The sequence below is a fragment of the Orcinus orca genome, chromosome 19, assembly GCF_937001465.1.
Source record: "Orcinus orca chromosome 19, mOrcOrc1.1, whole genome shotgun sequence".
In the NCBI taxonomy this organism is placed as follows: Eukaryota; Metazoa; Chordata; class Mammalia; order Artiodactyla; family Delphinidae; genus Orcinus; species Orcinus orca.
The window spans coordinates 12,487,501-12,508,760 of NC_064577.1; the positions used below are offsets into that span (position 1 = coordinate 12,487,501).

The 21,260-nt window shown below is 47.3% G+C and overlaps 1 protein-coding gene across 1 annotated transcript in view; it reads right to left on the reverse strand.

Annotated features, from left to right (window-relative positions):
• CTC1 (CST telomere replication complex component 1) overlaps window positions 1-17,155 on the reverse strand; it is an 18,669-nt gene extending 1,514 nt beyond the window's left edge. The window contains exons 1-19 of the mRNA XM_004267219.4: window positions 17,063-17,155; window positions 13,424-13,587; window positions 10,758-10,995; window positions 10,399-10,607; window positions 9,919-10,063; window positions 6,319-6,609; window positions 6,088-6,216; window positions 5,341-5,573; window positions 5,037-5,214; window positions 4,738-4,938; window positions 4,090-4,216; window positions 3,364-3,478; window positions 2,898-3,225; window positions 2,730-2,819; window positions 2,296-2,489; window positions 1,382-1,443; window positions 1,112-1,286; window positions 728-805; window positions 1-106 (exon numbers count right to left, since the gene is read on the reverse strand). The exon at window positions 1-106 is cut by the window's left edge and continues 39 nt beyond it. Of these exons, the coding sequence (XP_004267267.1) occupies window positions 1-106; window positions 728-805; window positions 1,112-1,286; window positions 1,382-1,443; window positions 2,296-2,489; window positions 2,730-2,819; window positions 2,898-3,225; window positions 3,364-3,478; window positions 4,090-4,216; window positions 4,738-4,938; window positions 5,037-5,214; window positions 5,341-5,573; window positions 6,088-6,216; window positions 6,319-6,609; window positions 9,919-10,063; window positions 10,399-10,607; window positions 10,758-10,995; window positions 13,424-13,587; window positions 17,063-17,095 (3,096 nt within the window). The 5' untranslated portion in view covers window positions 17,096-17,155. The remainder of the gene's footprint in view (window positions 107-727; window positions 806-1,111; window positions 1,287-1,381; window positions 1,444-2,295; window positions 2,490-2,729; window positions 2,820-2,897; window positions 3,226-3,363; window positions 3,479-4,089; window positions 4,217-4,737; window positions 4,939-5,036; window positions 5,215-5,340; window positions 5,574-6,087; window positions 6,217-6,318; window positions 6,610-9,918; window positions 10,064-10,398; window positions 10,608-10,757; window positions 10,996-13,423; window positions 13,588-17,062) is intronic.
• Window positions 17,156-21,260: the final 4,105 nt, after the last annotated feature.

The window sequence follows — 21,260 nt, forward strand, 5'->3', positions numbered from 1 at the left end:
GAGCTGAAGGCTGAAGACCAAAACGACGTGGCAAGAGGCAGTGGCCCGGAATGGGGCCTTCTCACCTTGCAGAAGTTCGGCTAGGTAGATGTGGGGCAGGGGGGCACTAAAGAAAGAAAGGGGTCAAGAAACAGCCAACAGGTTCTAAAAGCAGGGCGTGTCTGGAAGGACTCAGCAGGCATACGGATGGGGACAGTAGTGGCTTCTGTGCTCTCCTGGAAGCCCCATGGCCCCCATTTTGACTCTTTTTTTTTTTTTTCCTAGTTTTTGCTGTGCCGGGTCTTCGTTACAGCACACGGGATCTTTAGTTGCAGCATGCAGGATCTAGTTCCCCGACCAGGGATCAGACCAGGGATCGAACCCGAGCCCCCTGCATTGGGAACGCAGGGTCTTACCCACTGGACCACCAGGGAAGTCCCCCCATTTTGATTCTTGATCTCTGATTGTCATCAGTTATTTCTCAGTCTTGAAAAACCAAGACGTTAGCCAAGAAAGATTTGTATTTTGGACTGAAAAGCCTTGGAAATCCTAGAACGCTAAATCTTTCTGGGTAAAATGATAGGTACTGGACATCTTTTATTTGAAGCAGAGGAAATCCTTGCAACTCAACATATTTTGCTAGGAGTGGAGAAGACTGTAGTTATGGCAAAAATTCCAGACCCTGGAACAGGTATGGTATGCAGATGTGAGGCTGTGAAGTTTAGGGACCGGGGCCTGGGCCACTGACCTGATTGTGGTATCTGGGGGAAAGCTCAGGACCTGCACATAGGTAGACGACCGGAAACAACAGTAAACATTGTGGGATCTGCAGGGGGAGGAGGAAGAGTGATGAGGAGAAAGAAGTCAATGTGAGGTAGGAGCTGGGACTGCAACACAGGCCAGGCCACTCCCCCGAGGGACATGCCCTAACCCCGGCTCTACTGGAGCAGAGGGAAGAATAAGGGAAGGACTGGTCTGGAACATCTCGCGGGGGCAGAGGGCATAAACGACAGAGAAACACAGCAAACGTAATACCAAAGAGAAGGTGTCATTGCCACACACGTAGGGGCGAGCGTTCAAGAGAACCACATCAGTGGGAAGGGGAGGCAAGGACATCAACACAGATCTTCACCTGGAAACCTTTTTCTCTAGCTGGTTAAAGTAGACTCGGGCTCCTGGAAGAAGTCCCCGTGGGGGAGGCAAGTGTGGGTCTTCAATATATATGTCCAAGTGAGGGGGGAATTCGCAGTCGGCCGTCTCCAGGGCTACGGTGAGCTTCACACATCGTCTCGTGGCCCCAGAGCTCCCTACAGAAGGAGAGGCGAGGGGTCAGTGGTCTCTCTCAGGATCACAAGGTCCCATCACTCTATTTCATACCTTTCCCCAAAACAGATGTCATTACCAGGCTTTATCCAGAGATGTGACAAAATCTCAGCTGAGAAAGACACCAAGGAATCTGTGAAACTGGAAGGTCAGAGAAATACAGTGAGAATGGAGGCCTAAGAAAGCAGAGACTGGAGTCAGACCCAAGGAAAGAAAGGAGTTACAGTGTCTGCCGGAACATTATCTATGAGGCCCTGGAAAGCCTTGCACTGTCTCAAACCGTACGCTAAAAGTAACAGGGTTCATGGGAAAAGCAGGGTTGTGCAGATCACTCAAAACCCACACAGCCTTGCACTCAAGAGGCCTCACCAAGGAACGCCCCAGCAGAGGTGAATCTGCACTTGCATTTACACCTAGAATCTCAGTCAGTCCATTGTTCACAGCTTTGTATGCTGGGGCCCACGCCCACTCCCTTCAAATCACAGGTCCTTGAAAACTTTCACTTCTGATAGGGATCAGCTTTGTAAAAATTACACATGTAATCCAGTAGGGTGTTTGTTTGTTTGTTTACACAGGGGGGAAGTATCTCTGCAGCTTCTTCAACTGCACTGCAGCTACCCCGAAAAAGCCTACCCGAGGAAAGTACAGCTGTTCCTAAAGCCATAAGTTAGCCACTTCTTGCACCAAAGGAAGGTTCTTCCCTAAAGCTTTTCAGCTTTGTCCTTGTTTTTTTTGTTTCTTATATTTCCTTTTATTGCTGAAGCTTTTCCTGAACTGTGAGAAAGCCTGCTCAGTCGTTTCAGAACAGTAACATACTGGGGGAAAATCAAGTGTGAAACCCAACTTGCATCTTAGAGTGACATCATTCCTCTAGGAGCTAAATCACATGCAAGAAACACACACTGTAGCAGAGAATGGGCTGTTCATCCCACCCAACGACTGCAGAGGAAGAGAGAACAGCCAAACTAGCTGGAGAAGCTGCTGGACATTTACTTGCCACTGAGCAGGTCAGTCAGCGAAGATTCAGGCAGTGCCCTGCTGATACCCAGCACCTCTGGGATGTCCTGGGAGCTCGCAAGTTCCAGGGTCCACTCATCCTGGACAGTGAGGCAGGACGCACAGCCAGCCAGCTCCAGAGGACGCAGTGATACGCAGGATGAACCACCCTCCTTGAACAACATTGGTGTCTGCCAGGAAATGGGGAGATGATTGTCTCTGAGTGTGTCCTGGTCCGGAGACAGGTTCCTAACATACTACGACCCAGTTTTGTTTCCTCTCTGGCGCCTAGTGAAGGAAGTGATCCAGACACAGACAGGCCTTCTATTTGATCTAAATCCACCCTTCTTCTAGGAGACCTAGAAGTTCCTCTCCAGACCCCAAGCCAAAAAATGCTTTCTGGGGAAGGGCATGGTGAACTGGGCACTCACGGGAGGGCCAGGGACCACGAGTCGGTACACTTGCCCTGGGTGCAAGAACTCAAACCAGCGGACTGAGGAGCTGAGGAAGATGAGGAGAACCTGAGGGGGAGAGCAGGGTCCCTCAGACAGGAGCTGGGGCACAGGACGTCAGGTCCCAGGTCCCAGGCCCCAATTTACCTTCTGATCCGAGTTTTCACCTTCCCTGGGCTCGGGTGGGCCCCATCCAGTTCCCTCCTTCCTCTGGGTGCCCCCAAGCCAGCTCCCTAACACGAGGAAGCTGAGGGTGGGCTTGGGCACCTCCGAACTGGCTCCTGGGGGGACACAGAAGTTCCTCTTCATCAGTGCCTCCTTGTGGGACAGCAAGAACAGCCGGCTCTGTCCTATGTGGGGACCCTCTGGCAGGGAGGGCTCTGTCAGAGGAGGCCTTGAGGAGGTGGCCGAGTGAAGGACGGGTCTGGGCACAGACAGGATCAGGGCATCAGCCAGAAAAATCTGGACATAGACTCTGTCGGGAGAGACAAGGAATAGGTTTCTTAGCGATGCAGGCACTGGATGTTGTGGGCCCCAGAGTTCTACCACCTGCACCGGGCCCTTCCCCTTCCCCTCAGGGTCTCAGAGGACAGCCACCACCCTAAGCACCAACCTGGCCTGCTTCTTCTGCATGAAGCCTGTCATGCTCAGCTCTTTCCAGGAAGGGAAGCTGCTTCTGACATTCCTTTCTACGACCAACTGGAACCTCTCCGCCCGCACCAGGCAGCCTGGAGGAAGAAAGTTTTCTATTTTGGCAAGAGGGGAGGATTGTGGGATGGGCAGTAGAGCCGACCACCCTGCAGGTCTCACTGCCTGACTCAGGCCAGAGATGCTCCCCTAACACAACGTGAAGGCCTAGGCCGGAGCCCCATCTTGGAGGAGTCATACCTCCAAGGGAGAAACCATTCCATCTGCATGGCCAGTCCCACCCCTGGCCACCTAGGCTGAGAGGCCTTGATTCTACTTTCTCATAAATCCCTAAAACGCCTGCTCCGAGATCTGAAAAGCTTTCCTCTCCAGGGTTTCCCTGCCTACAAACCTCAATAAGCCCAAATAAGCCCCATTACTCTTCCACACTAAGAAGGTAAGAAATGGAAGTTGTCATCCTGGTGTGCCTAGGGAGGGAGAAGTCAATGTTGGGAATTGTAGTTCTGGCCGGGAACCCCTTGCTCCTTTACACCACCTGCCAATACCAGCCTCCTACACCTCCCGCCAGACTGGTTGATCAACAGAAGCCACTCCAGCATCTCTAGTAAATCCCAGCAGTGCTTTCTGCCAAGCCCCCAGTTCGGAGAACCTCTACCCCACCACCATCTCTCTCCACCTCTGAACTCCAAACCTATGAGCCCGGGGTCAGCGAGGGGCTGTGAGGGCTTGGCCAGGAGTAGGCAGGGGAGGGAACCGCTTTGGTCCTGAAGTCGCAGACAACCTTTACGAGACGAAGGCACCAGAATCCCAAGCAGAACCTACGAGGAGACGAAGGCCGAGGCATCAAGTCTTATTAAACAGATATACTGAGCATCTACCACGTGCCAGGCACTGTGTTAACTGTTAGAGCTACAAAGTGAACCACAAAAACATGGTCTGTGACCTCAAAGAATTTATATTGAAGTGAGGTAGACAGATGTGGAAAAAATGCACCTGCATTCACACATTTAGTAGCCAGAGAGAAAGTATACAAACCGAGGTTAGAGCTAGGAGACCATGGAGGACCTCCCAAGACATAATAAGGAGTTTGGGTTTGATTTTATACATACTGGTAGAAACAAGAGAAGCAGTTAAATTAAGAGAGTTTTATAATCGATGTTCAATTGTACCCCACCCCTTTCTAGTTGCTACAAGAGAACGGATTAGAGGGGGCCAAGAAGAGGTGGAGTATTCTAGTTAGAAGGCTAGTGTAATCAAAATGACAAGAAAGGACTACGGTAGTGGTAGTGAAAATGGCAAAAAGAGGAAGTCCCCTGAGCCCCGCTGGAAACGCGCTTACTGGGGCCGGGTGGAAGGCAGAGGGCAGCAGACAGAGCCAGGACCAGGCCAGGCGCTGATTCAGTTGGCAACTGGGCAGGTGAGAAGCCTCTGGGAGGGGCAGAAGGGTCTTAGGGTCAAAGGAGGCCCAGGCCCTGCACTTCCCTTCCTCTTTCAGGGCAGCCAGTGTAGGGAAAGAGCAGGGGGTCTGCAGTCGAGCGTACTGTCAGAGAGAAGAGACATCAGATTATGTGTCCCCTGTGCCCGGGGTGTCCCCCAGGGCATTAGCTCTGCCAACTCCATTCCCCCACATCCTCAGACCTTCTGCAGCGGACAGTGATGCGGCTCTTCAAGGATCTCGTTGTGTGTATTCCGACCGGGGCAGCCAGGTGGAACGAGAACCTCCAAGGTAGGGGCCAGGATTTGTAGTCCCAGGCTGGGGTTCCCAGGCGAGGAATGCTGCAGGAACTGGTGGTGTCTCAGCACATGGGGACACAGCCTTGGCCACGGAAAGAAGTGAAGTCACTTCCCCCAAAGACCCTGTCTCTCCCAGAATCTGGCTTCGCTGACAGAGGAAGTGTCCCACTCCCACTGCCTCCCCAGCCCAGACCGTCGTCCTCCTCACTTGCAGGCCAGCTCCTCCAGGGCCTTGGAGGCCCACAGGTAGAGGGGAAGTCCTAACTGATGTTCCCACACCAGCTGCTCATACAGGGAGGCCCCGGGGGTTCGGTGGGAAGACTGAGTCTCAGGCATCAGACGAGAGAAGCCCTGAAGTAGAACGGCGCCACGGAGGCAGGGGGCTAACATGGGCCTTCTCGTCCCCCCACCCATTGACTGCAGGAGGTGAACATCCTGGAGCTGGGGAGGCAGAAGGGAAAAAGCAACTCAGTGATCGCAGGCAGAGTTAAATGCAGTTTTCCACTGCCTGGGTCCCAGGAGAAATACAATTTCTCCTTTACAGGTTGCTTCCCTCCAGCCCCTTATGCCTCGCCTTCCATCACAAGCCGCTCCCCTGCGGTAAGGCTTCATCTCCCAGAAGCCTCACTCAGCCTTTCTGTGGGCCCGGGGGCTCCTGGCCAGCGGGGCCCTGGCTGCTCACCTGCACTTCAGCTCCAGTTGGAAGGCCCTTCTGGAAAGGAGAGGCTCTGGACCTAACTGCTCCTCCCAGAGCCCCACTCTTTACTCCCTTCTGACCTGAGCTCTCGTCCAAATCATTCTTAACAAAAGCAGCCCCGCGCCCCAACACACATTTATTATTTTTATAATCTTGCTGTAGAGGCATCGACCTGTTGCAAAGAAGGACCAGCCCGTAAAGGTAAGACAAGCTACTGAAAGGGTCTCCTTCTGTCACCAGCCCTGGCCCCTCACATACCTCCAGACGGACTCCTGGTCGCACTACCCGCCTGAGGCCATGGAACTGCTGGTAGGCAAGGCAGAGCCCCAGCTGCCCGTCCAGCTCGTAGAGGCCCGCAGGCTGATTCAGCGTGCCAGTGACCGTTCCCTGCAAAGAAGCCAAAGGGCCAGGTGATCCCTGTTCCCATCCCCTTTGGAGACCGCCACGTTTCCTGCCCTTCGGGCTCAAGGATCTCTCCCTTATGCTCACCGTGTATGATAAGAGCCTGGAGTCCCGGACGAGACCGTCTGGACCTGGACCCTTCTTGTCTTGCGGATTGCTGAGTACGGGGAGTGGCTGGGGGTTGGTCTCCAAGGGGGCTCCTTCCAGCTCCAGTTCCAGCTCTCGCACACATTCTGGTTTCAGTGGCAAAAGCCGGGAGGAGGGACTGGTCATCCAAATCCGGTAACGGTGACCAGGGAGCTTGGACGCTCGCAGCTCCGTCAGCACATAGGCCTTACGAGGCCAAAGGGCTCGGTGCCACACCAGCTGGGCAGGGATCTGGCTTGTGCGGAAGCAGGCAACACGGTACGTGAGAGGCTTCCCATGATGCTGCCCCTCTGCCAGGGTCCCTTCCCATCACAATGTGACCCTCAAAGACCTACTCCTCGAGAGCCTTTCCTTGCCTCTTCATCTTCCCTGCTCCCCAATTAAATCTTAAGCCACAGAACTCTCAGGATCTCTCCCCTCTCATGGAAATGGAAAATATTTCCTAATCCCTCCCCCAAGGCACAAACCAGCCCTACAACTTTCTCTAAAATATATAAATATTCCTTTCAGAAAATTCTGCCCTTTCCCCATCCCACTCCAACATACAAACCAGCCATACAAACAACGTTCACTTATTTAATCAGTATGCACACGGTACGTAAGTATCCAGTATTGGGATAGATGTTAAGGGAAATATCATGGACTTCTCTCATCTCCAACATATTTCAAACCACAGGGAAACACAGACACAAAACCAAGTAATAACATGGAGCCATGTATGATCAAGTGGCAAAAACAATACACAGCCGGTAAGGTTTCAGAGAAAGAAAGAGGTCGGGATGGGTTGGAATGATCAGGAAGGCCAAGTGAAAGAAGCTGAACTTGCCAAGGTCCTGAAGGCCATCTCTGCTTTGCTGACGTAGAGAGGAGAGAGGAGCGGGACTCAAGCACAGGCAACAACACAGAAATGTTCAGAACCCAGAATGAGCAAGGCCGGGAAAACCCTGCCGGGACGGAGGAGGAATGGCCTTGGCAGTTGCCAGAGACAGGATGGAAGGGCCGAGATGAAGAAAAAACCCAGAAATAACATGCTGAAGACTTTCAGTCTTTCGGAAAGGGAGAGACATCCAAGTAGGAAAATAAAAATGAACGGCAGAGGGTCTCCTATGGAATGGAGCAAGGTGGCTGTTGAAGAAATTTAAGCAAAAGGAAAAAAGTTACATAGATGAGACCATCAATAAATATAACAATCTTCTAGGGCATGTCCCTCCCAGAGCACGGCTGCCATTCTCAGGGGCTTCAAAACACACTGATGACTCTGGATACTTGAACTTCACAGTCCCCTATGCTCGGCTTCACAGACCCCCATTTCTCTCTAAAACCAGCTGAGTACCACCAGTCAGACCTTGGACGTCACAATTCATCATAAGGTATTGCTAAGATTTCACTTAAGCTTACTGCTTATGCAAAACAAGTAGCTAATGATGGTCTGACTGAACACACGAATGAATGACTGAATACTATTGCTTCTGCTCTCCCCTGCTCCCCCTGGGCTCACCAGACTTCCTCTAACCTCTTACTAGGACCTCCCAATATTGCAGCCACTTCTCCTTTATTCAGACGTTGAGGTCCTTCCCTTCCTCTGTCCGAATGCCAGGATCTGAATACCTATCCCCTGAATCCTGCCCTTTTTACCCACACTTCACCCTTGAGTTTACAGCATCACAGCCCTCTTTCCTCAACTCTTCTTCTAAGACAAAAACCCTGCTGAGGAAGACAGGCCCACACCACCCCAGGGCAAAACACGGACGCTAACCCTCTCCAGCTGCGCCTCCGTCACTGCTTAGCGATCTCTTATCCTCACCTGCCTGGCACAGCAGTTTACCCTGAACCTTTACTCCTCTCTTCAGAGTTCAGTCTTTCTAGACACGACCTCACTCCTCTATCATGGAGGTGATTCACTGGGATCATCTAGAGTGACGGTATTTCGCCAATGTGTCTCTTCAGCAGCCTGTAAACAAACCAAGATCACTCCTCCCCTGAGCACCCAGACTTATTCCAAAGCCCACCTCTGCACCCTCACAGTGCCTTGTGCATGTGCATGACTCTACCCCAGCACTTATGACCCTGAACAGTAATCATTGACTCACTTATCTGGCTGAGAGCTTCCAGAGGACAAGAGCCGTCAACTTACTCAATTTTGTGCCTCTGAAATGACCAAAGCCCCTAGCATACAGCATATACTCAATAAAGGGCCAATCTTGGTACAGGTGATACTCCAGTCCCAGACAGCCCTCCCTCTCTTCTAGGGATTCAAATCCCAGCCACCTTCAAGAACCAGATCGAGTCTAAACTCTCCCTCCTTAGGCTTCTCTCCACATAATAAACTCTAGCTAACCTGCTATAGCAGTTACAACTATACCACACACCTTGGAACTTACACACTGTTCTGTATTATGCTCTGCTTGTTTTACAAATCAATATGATATAGAATCTACAATAAGACTATAAACTACCCAAAGGCCTTGGCCTACTTTAGTTGCCCTGCAGAAATTCAAGTGCATTTCAGAGCTTTCCCCCTCGAATGAGCCAATCCTACCATGCCCAGAATTTTTGAATGCTCTAGGAGACTTAAAACATTCTAATGTAAACAATATACATAAGCTCCTCTTTAACCCAAGAGGAAAAAACAAGATTAGAAATTTGGGTGGTTTGTAAGCGTTTTCAGTTTCTTTATACTCTAATTACTGTTACTCCAGCTCATGACACACACAGATACAGGTAAGAATTCTTATAGTGCTAGTAAATTTCATATTTTCCTTTTTCGATATGCATGTTAAAGAGCCCGTTCATCCTTTAATTGTTTTGAATGCTTCTGAAACGTTATTCAGATAATTGTATAAATCATATAACAATAATCAGTATAAAAATGAATGACTTTAAAATCATACCAGGGACTTCCCTGGTGGCACAGTGGATAAGACTCCCCACTCCCAATGTAGGGAGCCCAGGTTTGATCCCTGGTCAGGGAACTAGATCCGACATGCATGCCGCAACTAAGAGTTTGCATGCCACAACTAAGGAGCCCATGTGCTACAACTAAGGAGCTGGCAAGCTGCAACTAAAGAGCCCACCCTGCTGCAACTAAGACCCGGCACAACCAAATAAATAAATATTTTAAAAATAATAATAAAAAAAATAAAATCGTACCAGTTGATGTAAAAAGACTCAACAATAAGTACCAAGTTTTACTAAAAGTACATGTATTTCATGTTTTAATGGTGTTAAGATAAATACTCTCCTTGCTCATTCTTCTAATGCAGGGGAAAAACAAGTGATTCTGGCAGGTTTTCAAAATGGGACACATGATACAAAAGTTATCTCCTCGAATGAGCTGCACAGCAGGGAAGTCTACTCCCCACCTCCTGTATGTAGGGAAGGCGTCACTCACACTGTTCCCTCAACAGCACTGTTGCAGAAATAACTCTCCCCAGCTGTCCTCCTTTCCCACCTGGTTCCTCCTATGATGTTATCTTTCCTATTAGGAGCTCATACCCCCCTCCCACACCTCCACACCCCTGAATTGACCCTAATCCTCACCTGCACGATGACAGACACATGGCTGCCAACTGGGGATGATCCACCAAGAGACAGGATGAAGTAGGCTTTCCTTTGACTTGTCACCAGAGCGCTCAATCGAACCAGCTCCCCAGCAAGGTTTGGCTGCACAGTTCTGTGCTTGTTTCTAAAAAAAGTAGAGACAGAAGTCATTTTTATTTCTCTCTTTTTTTTTACCCCCTACAAATGCCTTCCTTTCCACTATTACCTAGTAGTGATGTAAAATTTCCATAGCCCAAAGCCATGGTTCTAAAAACCTCCTTCAAACTCTACCTGCCCTTAGATAAGGCACACTTCCCTGGAAGAATCTGGCTCTTAACTTTCTGAGAGGCCCCACTGTTCCCCTGATTGGGAACATTCCATCTATATTACTCTCAATGCCTTTCTTTCCCTCCTTCCACTGACCCACCATCATCGTCCCAGTTTTACAGTGCTGCCTCCTCCCCTACACGGAAGAATTACCTGTGCCTGAGCAGGTGGGAAGCCATCTCTGGGTAGAGAACAGGGATGGGGGTGAGGGGGCCAGGACTGATGGTCAAGGGAAACACTGGCACAGGGGCACCCCAGAGCTCCAAGTGCCCTTCTCCTGAGGACTTCATTGCAGGAGGGAGGTAACTCCAGCTGGGGAACAGAAAGAGATGGCCCAACCAAGAAAGGTCCAGATCTATGAGCTAGAAAAGACCAAGGGCAAAGATTAATCAGGATCCTGGCATCCAGTCCACCCCCCTCCATCTTTGTTCCCTCAGAGACTTAATTGTCTTGCTCCCTAGATGCCATTCTTATTAGTATCTGAGGGATCTGACTGCCCCCTTCCTACTCACCTCACAGCCCAGGGTACCAGTGTTATCTCTTATATAGAGGCTTCCATTCCTGCACTCTTGTTCCAAGTCCCCTGATAGGTCTGTTAGTGTCCCTAAAAGTAACAGCCGTTCCCGGGGCAGGGGGACGCCACGTGGTCCGGCCTCTTTGGCCCAAGCCTGGTACGCAGTACTGCTCCAGGACAGGTGGCTGCAGCATGGGAGACGTTGGTGGGTCCTGAGGTCCTTTACTGAGACAAAGCTGCAGAGTGAAGGGAACAGAGGTTTCGTAAAGCTATGTTCAAGCCTAGGAATTTTATCCTCAACCCCAACAAATCCCCCAAGATCCCAAGGAAAGATCAATGGGGAACCTGGACTAAGAAAGTTTGATTGATTGAAAAAACTGGGAGTGAGGGCCTAAGAAAATGAGGATGGGGTCTGGGTCCAAACACCAGGTAGTACCTAGGGAAGGCAGGAAGAAAGTCTGTGCTGAATCATATCTTGAACAAGACAGTGCCACAGAGAGGACCCAGAGAAATGGAGTGGGAATGTAAGAGCAGCCTGAGGAGATAAGCAGGTGGGGAGAACACTTTAGAGACAACACAAACTGCTCCCCTGACAGCATCTCAGCTCTCAGCTCCACAGAGAACTTCAGTGGGGGCACTAAGGCATCTGCCTAATGGCTCAACCTCATTGGCCCCGGCCAGGTTTCCTTCCTAGTCTGGAGTATCACAGTACTAGAGACTGGCTGGGAAGCTGAGGCTGAGGTGGGAGTTGATATCACAAGCTCCCAAATCTCAAGAGATGTTTGAGATCAACCATTCTTAAGCAAAGTGCCGCAACACTGCTGAGTCACTACCAATTGTGAGGTATATCACAGAGAATGTGATACATGTTAAATGATCAAAGTTGTGATAGATTCACATTTTTGTAATACCATTATTACATTCCCACGGTTTTTTCACTCATTTCCACTCCCATGGTTTTTTCAGCGGAAAAGAAACAGGATAAGGTTACAAAACATGACAATTTATCCTCCTTGTTGCACTCATGAACATAAGCTACATGTGAGTGCTAAAGATTAGAAATGCTGTTCTAGATGGCCCACACCCCTTCCACATCTGCCTCATTCTTCCCCAATGACTTCAGAGCAGATAAAAGGCAAAGACAGAAACTAACATCGTTGCACCCCTGCTATACACATACTGTACTGGGTCCATTCACGCTCAATATTGCATTGAATCTTCACCAAAAATCCCTGGAAACAGACCAATGAGGAAATTTACAGAGGTTCAGGTACACAGTGGTGTAGGTGGCAAAGCCAGGTATGTCTCACTCAAAAGGCTTTTTGTCTTTCCCTACTTCTGTAAAAGCCTAGGAAAAAACAACTGGAGGGAACCGTGCCTTTACCCTAGGCACCTTCAGGACAGAAAACAGTAAGGATAGGGGTCACTTTTCTCAGATTCTTCGGGGTTTGGGTCAGAAAACTGAAGGTGATAACCGCAGACCTTTTGCATGGCCCACTGCCCTCCAACTTTCAAGGCCACCACAGTACCTGGCACACAGCAGGCACTCAGTGAAGGGAAATGGAAAAATGAATGAATATTTATACCTGTCAAATAAATTTTACTCTATCCTCATCCACCATATCCTACATATTGTGCTATCTAGTCTACATTTATCCTGAAGAATAACAAGAAACTTAAACAGGTTGCAAGTTTTCTAAAAATTGCTGACTTACCACTTTTCAATTATTCTTTTTGGATTTTCAGTATTATTGGGAAATAACAAAATAAACAAAGCTAAACAGATTTTTACCTTTTTTAAAAAAAGAAAAAAGTGATACGTTTATTCACGTAACAGAATACCACACGGCAGTTAAAATAAATGACCTAGAGCTATCAATGTGAATAAATCTCACAAGCATAATGTTAAGCACAAAAAGCAAACCGCAGATGATATACAAGGTATGGTACCATTTATACAAAGTCTAAAGGTATGTAAAACTACTGAATATTGCTTAGGGATAGATGCATGGATAGAAAAAATATAAAGATATTCACAAGAATGATATACCCTCATACTCCAGATACTAGTTACTTCTATGAGGAAGTAAGCAGGTTTCTTTTTGCAGAACTTTTCAGAGCCTTTAACATGTCAATGAGGCTCATGATTCTCCTAGAGAAGTTTATCTTATGCGATGCCTCTCAAACTTATTTGGCCATGGAACCCTTTTCCTGTAGTACTTTATTAACATTGCCTAGAACGGTTTAGGAATGGTAGTATAGTGTTAAAAAGGACAAAACCAAAAAAGCACCTTCAGAAGACCTCAAACTCAGGTCTTTCAAAATCAACGATCTACACTTGCTGAAGTCACAGTCTGTATCTTAGTTTCCTAATGCACAAAACAAAATAGTATCAGCCTCTCTCCCCACTTTGAGGGTTCTTTTTCCGTATTTTCTTTCTATCTTCTCACGCCCCTCTCCTTGTCTCTAAACTTGACTTGAGCCAATTAAGGAGAACTACAAGAAAAGGAAAGCAGCTTGATGGAGAATGAGAAAGACTGGCAGAAGGGGTTTTCTTTAGACCACCTTTTCCTCCCCTTAAGTTTCCCCTTAGTCAACTCAAATGATAAGTCCTTCCTTTTCAATCCCAAATTTAACTTTCCTGGGAATCCCACTTCTCCTTACCTGTAGCTGAGGGGCAGTGTTAAACCCTGGTTCCTTCCCTGGGGCAACCAGACAGTCTTCACACAGTCAATTACCAACTGAGTCAACTGGACATCAGGCTCCTTGCCAGGTGGACACAGGGTCTCTTCGATGAAGGCCTGGGCAGCCTCAAGCCAGGCTTGCTCCTGAGGAAAGTGAAGCGAGTTCAAACACCTTCCTGACCATCTTGCCCACCAAGGAAACTGGGGAATAATAAAGGAATAGATTTTTTTTAAAAATCAAGAGGGAGGACTTCCCTGGTGGCACAGTGGTTAAGAATCCACCTACAGATGCAGGTGACAAGGGTTCGATCCCTGGTCCTGGAAGATCCCACATGCCGCGAAGCAACTAAGCCTGTGCGCTACAACTACTGAGCCCGCACACCACAACTACTGAAGCCCGGGTGCCTAGAGCCTATGCTCTGCAATAAGAGAAGCCCCCGCACTGCAACCAAGAGTAGCCCCCGCTCGCCTCAACTAGAGAAAGCCTGCGTGCAACAACGAAGACCCAACACAGCCAAAAAAAAAAAAAAAAAAGTCAACCGGGAAAAAATGAAGATGTAAAGTAAAGCAGTTTAGAGCTTGAAGAAACCTTAGAAGTCTCAGTTTAGCCAATCAACGTAGACAACTGGCCATCCAGCTTTGGTCTTGCCTCTTTCTTTAACAAACCTGTACCGATCCTTAAAGTGCTCAATTAGAATAAATATTCCTTGTGAACTCTTCTTTGAGCATCCCCGGCAGAATGCTGCTCCCTCCTTGGAGCTCCCACAGTACCTTGCACGTGGAGCAATGACCACCAGATACAGTGGCAGCCCACCTTCTATGGGGTCTGATTCTAAAGCCAGCAAGTTGAAAAACAAGACTGGTCTAAGGTCACCCTCAAAAAAAATCCTTTAAATTGCTCAAAAGGAATAGTACATAACACTACAGTAATATGTATATGGAAATGGAAATGTGCCTAATAATAGACATTCCATAAAAGGACATAAGCAGAGGGATTTCCCTGGTGGCGCAGTGGTTGGGAGTCTGCCTGCCGATGCAGGGGACACGGGTTCATACCCCGGTCCGGGAGGATCCCACATGCCGCGGAGCGGCTGGGCCCGTGAGCCATGGCCGCCGAGCCTGCGCGTCCGGAGCCTGTGCTCCGCAACGGGAGAGGCCACAGCAGTGAGAGGCCCGCGTACTGCAAAAAACGACATAAGCAGAGTATAATTTTTAAGCATCCCCCTCTTTTTTTAGTGGAGTGTATACATCTGAGTGCCTATAAGCTAAATATATATGAGCTACAATCCCACTGGAATTGTTTCCTGTTCTGTCTTTGTAGCTAAGATGTGGGCTTCCTAAGGAGGACAGGAACGATCTCTGTATATGTACCAGATTCTGGGGACATAGTAGCCTTTATATATAGATAACTCTAGGGGAGGGGGCCAGTTTAGCCTACTCCTAGTGCTAAGCAGATTTATTTTAAAATTCCGACAGAGTTCAACAATACTTAATGACCTTTACCCTTCTTGATCCCCAGTAATAATTCAAAACCATTATAGCTGTATCCCTGCTCCTCCAGTCACTCCTCCACATCCAGTTAACCTTTAGCAGCTTGAAAACAGCTTGAAAAACCAGTGTTCAAGTTCTAGATGACTTCAGTTTCCTTGTGGATGGCCCTATCATTGACTTTCACCTTCACCCCATCTCAGTCAAACACTCTTGTTCATGGTCAGTGTTGTCAAAATTGGACCAGGTTATCACTCAGAACTGCCCACCAACATCACACTCCCACTTTTTGCCTTCCTCTCTTGATCTTCTCTTTTAGCTCCTATTCCTGAGGACCTGTCCATTGGCACACTGAATACTACTGTTTCTCAAAGTGGTACTGATGCCTCAGAATCACCAAAGTTCTGTTTAAAATGCAACTGATATTTAGGTGATCCCGTCTATTGACTCAGAAGCCAGGAGTGGGTGGGGTGGGGGGATTTAGCTCCAGAATGTGTTTTGAACTTGGGTCCTGTGTAGGGAAAGGAAGAAGTGAAAGAGGACATCCACATGTCACGGCAGAACTATTCGGTTGAGGGTGCTATTTGCCAAGTTAGTGAACATTGGAAGAGGGGTAGATTTTCTGAAAAGCTCAGTGTTGGGCATATGTGGTGCCTGTTGGTTGGCCAGATGGAGAATCTGGCAGGCAGATGGATATAACTAGAGCTCAGGAGAGAGATCACAGCCAAAGTAGAGATTTAGGAAAAATCAGCATCTATCACTGGCTATTAAAGCCATGCAGTCAGTGGATAAGGTCGAGAAGAAAGTGTACAGTGTTCTCAAACTTCGGCCTATATCAGTATTAATCTGGGGAGCTTACTTAATTTAGATTCTATCTCCTCAGTATTTTTTTACTCTGTTTTCACCTCTGGAACCTCAACATTGCTGCCATGGTCAGGGTCACTACCATCTCTTACTACATTTAAATCACAGCGTTCTAACTGATACTCTCTAGTCCAGGGGTCCCCAACTCCCGGGCCATGGACCGGTACCGGTCGGTGGCCTGTTAGGAACCAGGCAGCATAGGAGGAGGTGAGCAGCGGGCGGTGAGCAAGCGAAGCTTCATCTGTATTTACAGCCACTCCCCATTGCTCGCATTATCGGCTGAGCTCCGCCTACTTTCAGAGCAGCGAGGGCATTAGATTCTCATAGAAGCAAGAACCCTACTGTGACCTGCGCATGTGAGGGATCTAGGCTGTGCACTTCTTATGAGAATCTAACACCTGATGATCTGAGGTGGAGCTGAGGCAGTGTGACGCTAGCGCTGGGTAGCAGCTGCAAAAACACATTATCATTAGCAGAGAGGTTTGACTGCATAGAGACCATAATAAATCAATGTGCTTGAATCATCCCGAAACCATCCCCCCCCAAAAAAGAAACCGGTCTTCTTTTTTGTCTTCCACGAAACCGGTCCCAGGTGCCAAAAAGGTTGGAGACCACCGCAGTCCACTCTCTACTCTGCTACCTCAGGAAACGAAAACAAAACTTATCCACTCTTTTGCTTAAAACCCTTCAATAACTCCCAATTATCCTCCGGTTGAAATCACTGCCTACCAAGACTTACGAGGCTGTCACCTTTGACCTCTCCACCACCACCCAGCTGAACTTTCTGAGTTTTTCAAAGACACCTACTCTGTCTCTTGCCTTTGAACATGTTTTTTGCCTCCGCCTTGAAACCTCTTTTAGCGCTTTTTTTTTTTTCCTTGCTAACTCCTGCACGTACTTCGGGTCTCAGAAGCTTTTCCAGATTATCGGTTACCCCTTTCCCATACAGCTGCGTCAGAGGTCTCCCCCAGGAATCTACACCCCCACAGTTAGCCGTTCGTCGGCTCCTGGCTTCCCATTGGGCTTGAAGCCTAAAGAGTGGACAGAGGTGTATTTATGGTTCACAGCCGGCGCCACAGCCGTAGTGGAATAAATGTAATCGCAGAACCAGTGAGAGGGGCGGGACGAAGAGCCTCACCGTCCCCCCTCGCCTGGGGGCGGCCAGCTAAGTCAGGGAGGCAAAGAGGCAAGGTGGAGCTTACAGGAGCAGAAAGAAAATACGGGACAGGCAAGAAAAAAGGGACGAGGGGCAGAGAACAGCACTCACGGAGCCATGAGTCTCAGCCCGGCAGGCAGCCATGATGCCCCGGCGACTCCACCCCCTGGAAAGCGCGCCGAGGCTCTAAGGCAGGCTGGCCCGTGACGTCATCGGCGGGCGCCCCCCTGGCTCCACCTCCGACTTCTCCACGTTCAGCGTCAGGACCTCTCTGCTCCACTGCCACCTCTGTGTCCGACTCCGGCACTCCGACTCTGGCACCCCCCCAGCCTCTTCCCCAGTGATATCCTGTCTGGTATCCGTGGGGTGGCGGAGCTCAGGAGCTCAAACACAGCCATTCTAGCTGGTAATTCCTATGCATCTTTCCATCTCCCTGATTCTGCCAAGCAGAGAGGTGTTTCCTCCTTAATGCAGCACATCATCCATACTTGCTTTATGGCCTTAACTCATTGCTGTAATTGTTTAACTATTTTCCCCACTTGACTGTGAGTACCTAGAAGCTTTATTCTATTCTTTGTATTTGGTGCCTAGAACAGTGCTTATTGTTAAATAAGAACTTGATAAATTTTTGTGGATCTACTAATAAAAGCCTCTGCTCTCCCTAATTTAGTCAACCAACCAATCAATCCATGTCTTAATAGGCAGTGGAGTGCACAGAATTCATGCAACAATGTGTCAGGCACTGTTCTAGGCTTTGGGGATACAGCAGTGAACAAAGCAGATAAAAATCCCTGCTCCCATGGAGGTTACATTCTAGAACATGGAGACTGACAGTAAAAAAAAAAAAAAAAAAAAAAGTAAAATGTGTAGAATGTTAGTAATAGGTGCTATGGAATGCAGGGGGCGGTGTGGTGTGTCCCTTTTGTATAAAGAAGGCCTTACTGAAAAGGTGACTTTATATTAAAGAATTGAAAGAGATGAAGGATTCATATGATGGGGATCAAAGAGAAAGAATGGACAGGTGAAACAACAAACACAAAGGCCCAGCGGTGGAAAGAAATGCAAGAAGTCAGTGAGGCTGGAGGGAAGGAGGGGAAATTAAAGACATAAAGTAAAAGAGAGGCATTTAACGCCATTGTACACTTATAGGAGCTTCAAACTGTTTTTGGAGCAAGATAGAATAAACATTGACTATAATATAGTAAGTATAAACACTTTAGACAATAAGAATGCTCTAGTCATAACGGGAGAATAAAGACTTTAATTCTACAAGTTATGGTATCCCCTAATTCAACTTCATTCAATGCAAGCTCTCTATTCCTTATTGCATGAACTAGTTATGCACTGTGGTGCTAAGTTATTTATAAGACAAATCTTTGTTTGCAGTTATTTCCCATTATTACATCAGAGATGTGTTCCTTCCCTTTTCACCAAAACAACAGCAATGAGAGATTCCCCCAGAGAAGCTGAAACCTCTCTCCTACTCCCCTCCAGCCACACTGGCTCCCTAATTAGAATACCAGTCAGAGCCTAGTCAAAATCCCAAACCTAATCATTCCTTTTGCATTCAATATTTCTTAACTCTGGAAGAGCCCCCCCCCCCGCCACCGTTTTGTTTTGTTTGAATTTTATTTACTTTTTAAAACAGCAGGTTCTTATTCGTTATCCATTTTATACATATTAGTGTATATATGTCAATCCCAATCTCCCAATTCATCACACCACCACCACCACCCGCCCCCGCCACTTCCCCCCTTGGTGTCCGTACGTTTTTTATCCACATCGTGTCTCAATTTCTGCCCTGCAAACCAGTTCATCTGTACCATTTTTCTAGGTTCCATATATATGCTTTAATATACGATATTTGTTTTCCTCTTTCTGACTTACTTCACTCTGTATGACAGTCTCTAGATCTATCCACGTTTCTACAAATGACTCAATTTCGTTCCTTTTTATGGCTGAGTAGTATTCCATTGTATATATGTACCACATCTTCTTTATCCATTTGTCTGTCAATGGGCATTTAGGTTGCTTCCATGTCCTGGCTATTGTAAATAGTGCTGCAGTGAACATTGGGGTGCATGTGTCTTTTTGAATTATGGTTTTCTCTGGGTATATGCCCAGTAGTGGGATTGCTGGGTCATATGGTAATTCTATTTTTAGTTTTTTAAGGAACCTTCATACTGTTCTCCATAGTGGCTGTATCAATTAACATTCCCACCAACAGTGCAAGAGGGTTCCCTTTTCTCCACACCCTCTCCAGCATTTGTTGTTTGTAGATTTTCTGATGATGCCCATTCTAACTGGTGTGAGGTGATACCTCATTGTAGTTTCGATTTGCAGTTCTCTAATAATTAGTGATGTTGAGCAGCTTTTCATGTGCTTCTTGGCCATTCATATGTCTTCTTTGGAGAAATGTCTGTTTAGGTCTTCTGCCCATTTTTGGATGGGGTTGTTTGTTTTTTTAATATTGAGCTGCATGAACTGTTTATATATTTTGGAGATTAATCCTCTGTCCATTGATTCGTTTGCAAATATTTTCTCCCATTCTGAGGGTTGTCTTTTCGTCTTTGTAGTTTCCTTTGCTTTGTAAAGGCCTTTAAGTTTCATTAGGTCCCATTTGTTTACTTTTGTTTTTATTTCCATTACTCTAGGAGGTGGATCAAAAAAGATCTTGCTGTGATTTATGTCAAAGAGTGTTCTTTCTATGTTTTCCTCTAAGAGTTTTATAGTACCCGGTCTTACATTTAGGTCTCTAATCCATTTTGAGTTTATTTTTGTGTATGGTGTTAGGGAGTGTTCTAATTTCATTCTTTTACATGTAGCTGTCCAGTTTTCCCAGCACCACTTATTGAAGAGACTGTCTTTTCTCCATTGTATATCCTTGCCTCCTTTGTCATAGATTAGTTGACCATAGGTGGGTGGGTTTATCTCTGGGCTTTCTATCCTGTTCCATTGATCTATATTTCTGTTTTTGTGCCACTACCATATTTTCTTGATTACTGTAGCTTTGTAGTATAGTCTGAAGTCAGGGAGTCTGTTTCCTCCAGCTCTGGTTTTTCCCTCAAGACTGCTTTGGCTATTCAGGGTCTTTTGTGTCTCCATACAAATTTTAAGATTTTTTGTTCTAGTTCTGTAAAAAATGTCATTGGTAATTTGATAGGGATTGCATTGAATCTGTAGATTGCTTTGAGTAGTATAGTCATTTTCACAATATTGATTCTTCCAATCCAAGAACATGGTATATCTCTCCATCTGTTTGTATCATCTTTAATTTCTTTCATCATTGTCTTATAGTTTTCTGCATACAGGTCTTTTGTCTCCCTAGGTAGGTTTTTGTTGTTGTTGTTGTTTTTTAAATAGATTTATTTATTTATTTATTTTTGGCTGCGTTGGGTCTTCGTTGCTGCCCATGCGCTTTCTCTAGTTGCAGCGAGCGGGGGCTGCTCTTCGTTGCAGTGCACGGGCTTCTCATTGCGGTGGCCTCTCTTGTTGCAGAGCATGGGCACGGGCTTTAGTAGTTGTGGCACATGGGCTCAGTAGTTGTGGCTCATGGGCTCTACAGCGCAGGCTAAGCAGTTGTGGCACACGGGCCTAGTTGCTCCGCAGCATGTGGGATCCTCCCGGACCAGGGCTCCTGCATTGGCAGGCGGATTCTTAACCACCGCGCCACCAGGGAAGCCCCCTAGGTAGGTTTATTCCTAGGTATTTTATTCTTTTTGTGCAGTGGTAAATGGGAGTGTTTCCTTAATTTCTCTTTCAGATTTTTCATCATTAGTGTATATGAATGCAAGAGATTTCTGTGCATTTATTTTGTATCCTGCTACTATACCAAATTCATTGATTAGCTCTAGTTTACCAAGTCCATTAAAGTGTGCCCTATATCCTGGGATTTACCTCTGCTAGTTCATAGGAGGGAGAGTTGAGTTTAGGCTACAGTGATCAGACTGTAAGTTGAACTGGATCCACCAGCACCCTCGTTGGTGTGATTTAAATGTCAGGTTAGCAGCTTAATCTGGTGGCAGCATGCAGGATCAAATGAGAGGGCCACAGGGTCTGTCAAAGAGTGGGGTAAGTATGGAGGATTGGGAGCTGTCTCAGATCCAGTGATTTTGAATAAGCTACACTTGTTCAGGGGGCAGCGGGAGATATAGGACCCAAGTCAGGAGAAGGATCAGGGACAAACTGATGAATCTGGAAGTCACTTTTCTTGTCCCTACATGGTCAAGCCATGACTGTCATGGCACTGTGGAAAAATTATTTCAGGTCTCAGTACAATGAGGGTCTTTTACTTTGATATGTCATCTTT